The 9,163-nt window shown below is 37.8% G+C and overlaps 1 protein-coding gene across 1 annotated transcript; it reads left to right on the top strand.

Annotated features, from left to right (window-relative positions):
- Window positions 1–835: 835 nt before the first annotated feature.
- Window positions 836–6,003, top strand: LOC126369718 (peptidoglycan recognition protein-like). The gene is made up of 4 exons (XM_050014295.1): window positions 836–992; window positions 3,140–3,338; window positions 3,992–4,110; window positions 5,705–6,003. Exons 1-4 carry the CDS (start codon window positions 935–937, stop codon window positions 5,902–5,904), a joined length of 576 nt encoding a protein of 191 aa, XP_049870252.1. The 5' UTR covers window positions 836–934; the 3' UTR covers window positions 5,905–6,003.
- The last annotated feature ends 3,160 nt before the right edge of the window (window positions 6,004–9,163 follow it).

Here is a 9,163-nt window from a genome sequence, read left to right as displayed (position 1 = left end):
TATCGTTTATTGGTCGAAGCGCTCAATATAATTCGCGGCGCGGTTGTCAAGCAGACCTGTCTGGGTGTATGCGTTGCAATAGTTTGGCAACCACTGATCTATGTAATAACTCATGACTTAAATGAATCGTCAGTCAATAGCTGACTCACTACAACAGTGTATATATAAATACCTACACATTTTGCTTTTATAGATACCAAGGAATCCCCGAGCGTTTGAAAACAAAAACTTTAGGTAGGTACATAATTATTATGTTTGCAATACTCCGATCGTAGGTATTTGAGACGAAGGCCGTATTATGTGTGCATTTTAGGGATCAGTGAATAGTGAAATGAAACCAGCGTGTTATAACAAACCGTGTTTATTTATTTGGACAGTTCGTGACTTCAAACGCTGATAGGTTGGTGTGTACCTATAAGGATTTATGAAGGAAACACGTTATATTACGCATGAGACATTATTTTGTAAGTAAAAGAGCAATTTTATCGATTATTTTTTGCCTTTGTTACAAATAGTATGTGATTATAATAGTACTTAAAACTAATTTATGTTATGCTTTTAAAGCAACAATGAAGTTAATGTTTATTAAGATCATTATTTAGTAGGTAATACCACCTAGATTTTAGCTGAAGATTTCACTAAAGTTTTTTACGTAGGAACGAAAGATTTTTGTTGTTAATTTAATTAATATTATATATTTTCAACGGAATCCGCATAATATGAAGCACGTGTTTATATGAATCAGGAAAACTAGCGGTTATTGAACGGATAGCTTCGAGTTAGGTATAGCTATATACACACTATATTATGTATGTATGCATCATTCCTGTTATCGGGTCTTGGGAATGTATTTAATGTTATAGCGTTTATATTTGGAGCCAGTCGAGTCTGACTCTCGAGGACACTTGTCGTGGAAACGTGTTCACAAACCAAAATGTTTTTATTATATTTAAGTGCAGTTTTTGTGCTGAACCTGGATTTTACTGTTGCAGGTAAATCTTTTTGATACTCTTAGTTTCCTAAATATCATACACACACACGCACTTAACCAAGACGATGTTGACCAGCGAGATACGAGGGGTGTAATTCTCTAAAATACGGTAACACAGTACGTTGAAGAAGAATAGTAAGTTTGTATGCCCCAATTCGTAGAGACTATGGAATTCCGTTTTCGCCGTATCTGCTAATATTACTTCTCTTGTTTCGTCCACATTTATTAATCGTTTCATAAACACAAGCCGGATCAAAACAGATACCTTTACGTACTAAACCTTTTCTAAGGACATACCCAATTTGGTCAATGGTTAGAGCTAGATATTCTACAATTTCGTGATGAGTTTGTCAGTCAGTGACTGTATGTTACAAAACTCAACTTGAAAAGAAAACTTTAAAGGATGATTCAGACCACGATTCTGGGTTGATATCAAGTAGAATTTGTTGGAATTGAAAAATTTGAATTTTTGCGAAGAAGTTGAATTTTCCATCGCATAACTATGAAATTGAAAATAATTTAAAAAAACTAAAAAAAGACATTAATTTTGCGACGGAAAATTCCACTTGATATTAACACAGAATCATGGTCTGTATCATCCCCCGCAGTTTTCGAACGAAAACTTTAAGGGGTGGTTCAGGCCATGATTCTGAGTTGATATCAAGTAGAAATTTCCGTCGCAAAAGTATGGATTGGAAAATAATTAAAAAGAAAAGAAAAATTTTCATGAATTTTTTGACACGAAATTCCACTTGATATCAACTCAGAATCATGGTCTGAACCATCCCCCTCAGTATTCGTTACGGTGTCACTAACACCCATACCTACTTATATGGCTACCGTATGTACTTGTACGGGGTGTAAGTGTCATCGTAACGAATACTGAGAGGGATGATTCATCTGATTATTCTGAGTTAATATCAAGTGGAATTTTCCATCGCAAGAGTATAGAATTGAAAATAATTTAAGAAAACTAAAAAAAAATCATGAATTTTGCGACGGAAAATTCCACTTGATTTTAACTCAGAATCATAGTCTGAATCAATCCCCTCAGTATTCGTTACGATGTCACTAACACCCAGTATAATATATAAAATTATTTTATCCGGCCAAGTATTAGATAGTAAATATCGGAAAATTCACATAAAATCAAAACACGAGGTGCGCTTTGCACTATGGATTTACCTACCTGTAATTGGGACACATATACAAACATTCCCTAAAGATTTGTATTTAGAACAGTATGATAGTGTACTATTGGTACACCTATTTAAATAAATAAAAATAAAGAGTTATTTTTGGAATAAACAATAAAAGAAAATAACAGAGACGAGAATGGCCCTGCAGACACGTTTTTATTTTATTTTATACCTGTCATTAAAATTAATAAATTGATTAATGAAATTAGACGAGGAAAGATTATAGACATAATTATTTTTGTGCGGATTGTTGAATTGTTCTTACATACATACATACATAAACTCACGCCTATTTCCCACCGGGGTAAGCAGAGACTATCGAATTCCATTTGCTTCGATCCTGTCTCTGGCTTCCTTCACATTTATCAATCGCTTCATACACGCACGCCGGTTTGGAGTAGATCGTATTAAACCTTTTCTAAGGACATCTCTAATTTGGATTGAATTGTAATTGCTGTTTTGAATTTGTTCTTAGTTCTAAAGTATGTTTTAATACTTTGTACTTGCAAAAAATAAAAACAAAATCGAAGTTTTAATAAAACATCGACCGCAACAGCTGTCGGTTGTGAGTGATCAATGTTCGATCACAGAGTAAATACGTTTCAGTCAATTTATTACCAATACTGTTTACACTAGGTAAAGCCTGTCCCTAGAGTGTTCTGTTAAAAAAAGGGATTTGTTACGAGCTAATGTTTTAGTTCTATCAATTAATCTGCGTAAGTAGAACTATGCGATTCACTAGTAACCATAAGCAGGGTGGGTGACACCTTCCTTTTTGAAAAAATGAGAGTCATTGGATGACTTAAATTAAAAAAAGTAACGTTTGAACCTATGTTACTTTTGTTACCCAATTTTTTAATATAATCATCATCATATCTAATCTAAAGATTTGACAGGTCCAGTTTTGTACGTACCTTATAAATAATATATAAGATTATTTTACATTCAGATTGCAACGTAGTGAGCAAGAAAGATTGGGGTGGCTTGGATCCAGTGCACGTAGAATACCTCCCCCGACCTTTAGACCTGGTGATCATCCAGCATACAGTGACAAGCACCTGCAGTACCGATGACTCCTGCGCAACAATCCTACGCAACATACAGAACAACCAAATGGACAACCTCAAGTTTTGGGACATCGGCATGTCGTATGTATAAATCTAAATAATAATAATAATCGCTGTGGGTATTCTCATACAAAAGCGAACGGTCGCTAAATGACTGACTCACTCACTCAAAGTCTCAGAAACTGCAAATACAAGGTACCCTCTACCCCTATGTATATTAGGGCGTAGGTGCTTACTAACACGGGATTTTGCTAAATAAAAATGGGTGGGAAATATTGTATGAAACTTCTATAGTAGGTATGGTTTGACGTGAAAGAAGTCGCGGATCACAGCTAGTTCCTTATGAGAACGGCAAAAAATGAAGTATATTATGCTGCAATCGACGTTTCGTTACAATCTTGGAATAATCAAAACTAGACCTTTTTTTGTTTTTTGTCATTTTTCTTTTACTTTATGTTATCATTCATTATCACTAATTTAAGAGACACGCTCTTGTCGGTGTAGCATTCTCCATGTTACTTTTTAGGGAAAAATAGGGCAGTGGTTTCCCTCCTGTCCTCCGAATTGTGCTGTTGCCCTCTGTCAGCAATATAATGCAACGCAGCCGCTCCGTTATTTTTCTGATTGGTACCAATATATTACATGGGCCAGTTTGCCTGGCTATATTAATGTTATTTCAACCTGTGTGTGTGTGTGTGTGTGTGTGTTCTTTAATTTCTTTTAATTGTTCTCAGGTTCCTGATAGGAAGCAATGGCAAAGTGTACGAAGGCTCGGGTTGGCTGCATGTAGGCGCTCACACGTACGGCTACAACCGGAAGAGTATCGCTATCTCATTCATTGGAAACTATAATGGTACGTTTTTTAGGGTTTTTAACCTGAAAAGGAAAAAAACGAAATCCCAATATCTCCTAATGATGACGATGATGATCTCCGACCGATTTCGGCCATGGCGACCACTTTGACTCCTAGTCGGCACGACGTTGATGCGCCCGATATTACATACATAAACCCACGCCTATTGCCCACCAGGGTCAGCAGAGCTTTTTGGCTTCCCTGTAATAAGGATCTCCTTGCATGATAGTCGATGTTAGATTTTTAATATCTCGGAGCTCTGTGCATTGTAAAGTTTGCGGACGAGTAGAGAGTAAAGTTAAAGTACTTATAAACTATTTGCTCATACGTGTATGGCGCGCGTTTCGCATCCACTTGGCCCTTCTAATCTCTTCTATTCCGTGGATAATACGAATGACTCAAATAAATCACCATAATGGTACTAGGGTAGATAAGTATCAAAGGCGTTCACACTGAGTTAGCCTTACAAGTACAAAACAAAACCTCTCTTTGAGATGTTAGGTTCTGAAAGGCGCTGGAAGAATAAAGTGGTAGGTACTTTCGTTTATTTCTTGATTGTACGGTCTTTGAAAGCTTTTTATTTTTCCATTTTTATTTCCTAAAGAGGCTAACTAAGAATACTAAAGTAAAAAAAAATGTCTGATAGAGGTTTTGGCGTGATTAAAATTGTGTTTTGAACTGTACACGCAAATGACAGACGAGATGTCAAGCCTCTTGCCGTAAACAGACTCGCGTAGCGGGAATCGCCGTACGGAGAGTCGCTGTCAACGCTACAATTTCACATTTTTGCCTGCTAATTTTTGCCCATATATATTATGGACTCAGCCGCTAGGGATTTTGAAACTGCGATCTGGTATCAATCTGCTGTATGACCTCCGCTATTTTTCAAATAATCAGCTCCAAGTGCTTATTCCTAACGGGTTCGGCAAAGCCACTAGTTATCTCGTAGCCTTCATCATCCACAGATTATGAAAAACTGAACCTGGCAAATCGTTCGCTTACCAAAGCTGAAGATTTAATATTATATTACTCGTATATAATATATTGATTATTTATTAATATATGTATAGAATATTTATTATATTAACTGTAGTTTCCTTTTATTTATTTTTTGTTGCACCATCCCGCGTTCAAGTTTAGTAAATGTATATTTCTAGTGGTTGCCTGGAAGAAATTCCTCTGGACTAATAAGGCCACCCAAGTTGTACTGTATCCATCTGTTATATGCGATTGTTAAAAATAAATTCTGTAATAAAGTATATTTGATTTGAAGATTTGCCAGGTCCAGTTTTACTTTTTTTTTTAATCTATAGGTCCTTAACAAACCACATCATTCCCGGGATGACAAACTTCCAAACGCATTCTAAACATGTACTTTACTCGCATAGATGATCTACACCAAGTCTCAGTAATGTCTAAAAGAAGATCCACACTAATGTCTACATAACATAACATGAGCTCACGACTTTATCCCAATTAGGGTAGGCAAAGGTACATCCATCAAGATAAACTAGGTACCAACACTTCACCGAGCTTTGTTTTTGACCAACGTTAGCCGTAGATGATAACTAACGTCTAACTCTTCGCATTTCAGACGACAAGCCGACTCCCGAAGCTTTAGAAGCAGCTAAGGCGCTGATCAAGTGTGGTATAGAGCGCGGGCACCTGAAACCCAACACCCACGTGGTCGGCCATCGCCAGCTCATTGCCACGGAGAGCCCCGGTCAGAGGCTGTACACTGAGATCCGCCGCTGGCCCGAGTGGCTTGAGGATGTCAGCAGCATCAAGAATTAATTCAGTTTTGTTTACTGCCAGCACTCTGAAGAGACTAACACAAACTCAAACTCATTATTTAAGTTTCTTATCAAGAATAAAAGATTTGAAGTAATCCGATGCCGTATTTTAACATAACGTGCATAACATAAACAGTCTATACCCTATTTTCAATCAACCAGAGCGGATATGGAGCATACTCCACCACGGTGCTCCTCTACGGTTCATAACCATTATTATCCATCTTGGGCTTGGAGTCCGCTGGAGTCGCAGTACAACGCAAATTGTAAGGCTTTTGTGGTGCGAATCTTTTGATGCGTCGACGAGCAAGCCAGACACTTTTATGCGGGAAAACTTCTCGGTAGACCGCCGATATGCACAGCAGCAAAAGAAGTGCCAGCATATGCCATGTTGGGGCGGAAAGCAAGAGGGAAACCACTGCACAATTTTTCCCTAAAAAGTAGCATGGAAAATGCTACACCGACGAGAGCGAGGCTCTTAAATTAGTGATGAGGAGCCATGTTGCCTGATTTTAATAACTGAGTAAAGATTGCTTACAAGTTGTCTTATGGTCACCCAGCGTAAGTAATGTATTTCTTTTATTACGGTTTCCCTCTATGATACTATTTATTTCGCTGAACATTTCTGTATACGTAATAAGGAGGAAATCTAAACACGATTGCTGAGTAAGTATCTTATTTCGAAATCACGTGCCAATGTAAATCCCAAAGGATTTAAATAAGTTTCAAAAACTTATTTATTTATTTATTTATTTTTATGGGATAATAAACAATTATACATGATATATTAACCGGCGTGGCTTGAACGGACGTTCTGTCGTGCTGCGTAAGCCAGAGGCCAATTGGAATGAAATTTTATAAAAAAATGGGTTTGTAAATTTGAATAAAGAATAGACGTGAGGAGAGAACTGCCCTGGCCTGCTTCAAAATAAAAAGTGTAAAGAAAAAGAAAAAGATTAAGACTTACCTCGGCCGCCGCTGCTCACTGGTCTCCTCGGTTTAATTCTATGGTAGTATTTTATTAGTTTGTTAGTGCCCGGCCGGGTTAGTAATAGCTTTAAGATAATTATATTAGTGTTTTAGTTGTTTAGAATAATTTTAAAGATATAGATATAGTTTTACACACACACCATGTTCACAGATATTTTCGGAAGATGGCTGCGCACTCTGACGCGCCGAGTCAGTAATTTCTTCGTTCGCGCATGCGCATTGGAGCGGTGTGCTCATTTCATAGTCCTAGGTTTAGAAATTAGAAGTAAGAAACATGAAATAAAGGAAGAATAGCAAGCCATAACATTAACAATAGGTGTAGGATATTTTCACATAAGTACATGTACAATCAACCAAATTATCCACGTATTAGTTTACAATGTCGTCTAGTGAGTTGAAAAAGGTTATGTTATAAATTAAACAAAAAATAAATCAGCTCAGGGCTTGAATAATAGATTTTTTAAATTTAGAGTAATGCGGTTTGTTTTTAGCTCTAACACTTGTAACGACATTTTAGTTAATACGAATTTTATTATTCAACGTTATCCAAAGGATTACAAAATTTACAAACGAAATTGTTTTTGCCTTGTCACATTTTTAACGAGAGTTAAAAAACATAAATTAGCCTGTATCCAACCACTCCTCGCCAACTGTTCAAGTCCCATGTAATAGGGGGCGAGCCTATTGCCATTAACCGGGCACACATCCTGGAAATCATCATCACCAGCCCATTAACGTCCCCACTGCTGGGGCACGGGCCTTCCCTATGGATGCATAGGGAGATCGGGCCTTAAACCACCACGCGGGCCCAGTGCGGATTGGTGGTTATTAACGACTGCTAATGCAGCCGAGACCAACGGCTTAACGTGCCTTCCGAAGCACGGAGGAGCTCGAGATGAAAACTTTTTTTTTGTGGTCACCCATCCTATGACCGGCCTTTGCGAAAGTTGCTTAACTTCAACAATCGCAGACCGAGCACGTTTACCGCTGCGCCACCGAGCTCCTCACTTCCTGGAAATCACGTGATATCAATTTATCTATAATGCAAACATGAATTGAAAGTCAGAAAGTCGAATACAGTGGATTAGAGCTCGAGTCACACTGACACTAAAATGTAAGTAACGCATTTATGCACATTTTAAAAGAAATAGGTATAATTAAAACACACAGGGTAAGAAAGGTAAGATAGGTAAATAATAGCTATAGCCCCATAGATGATGTCCAAAATGAAACTCCTAAAAAATGCAACAGAAATATGGCTGCTGATGTCTTTTTTGTAGATGTCATAAAAAAAAACTCTTCTTCATATCGTGTGGGTTGTGAGGTGGAATACCAACCCCATCAACCCTGGTGTCAGGGATACTATTGAGCCGCCAAAGGCCGCTGACATTGCTCTATACGTACTTAAATCAGTAAATAGTGACCGGGACCAACGGCTTAACGTGCCTTCCGAAGCACGGATCATCTTACTTTCGGATAATCAGATGATCAGCCTGTAGTGTCTTAACCAAACTAGGGATCATAGTGATTTTTGTGATATGTCCCCACCGGGATTCGAACCCGGGGCCTCCGGATCGTGAGTCCAACGCTCAACCACTCGACCACAGAGGCCGTTATGAATAAAACTGAAAATAAGTCGAAAAGTAAAACGAGATTGATTATAGATAATTTTAGACTGGCTTCTATTTCTAGATTAGCATAGGTATCTTCCAGATCTTTCACCCAGTAAAATACCCTATTGTAACGATTATCTGCATTCTGCAATTCATTATTTAATGCAAGTTAAGACGCTGAGGTACATCGCCAATGACCTCTCAGCCATTGACCTTCTGATACCGGAACCACGAAGCGCAGGCGTGAACTACATAATTATAATATTGTACATAACTGTATATAGGTATACAGTCATATACCGTCCGGGTTCAGGTTAGGTTCGGTGCGGGTTCGAATTCCGGCTTGGGCTGACAACAGAATAGGCTACTTGACAACCTAGTCAAATGAGATACTTTTTCCGAAACATCAAAACGGAGGTTTTCTTTGGAGTTTGTATGGAAGTACTGTTCTGTGACGTCATCAATAAAAGCGCTCAAACATCATACAGTCATGAGCAATATAATGTACCCACTTTAGGACTCTGTCGCACTAACATATTTGACATTTAGTGAGACTTACAGTTCAATTTGTCAAAAAAGTTAATGTGACATGGTACCAAAGTGTATATGTCGTGGCCAGATCATAGAATTAACCATTTCATGAAATAATCGACCATT

The sequence above is a fragment of the Pectinophora gossypiella genome, chromosome 9 (genome assembly GCF_024362695.1).
Source record: "Pectinophora gossypiella chromosome 9, ilPecGoss1.1, whole genome shotgun sequence".
Classification (NCBI taxonomy): Eukaryota; Metazoa; Arthropoda; class Insecta; order Lepidoptera; family Gelechiidae; genus Pectinophora; species Pectinophora gossypiella.
This window is presented reverse-complemented; position numbering and strand designations above follow the sequence as displayed.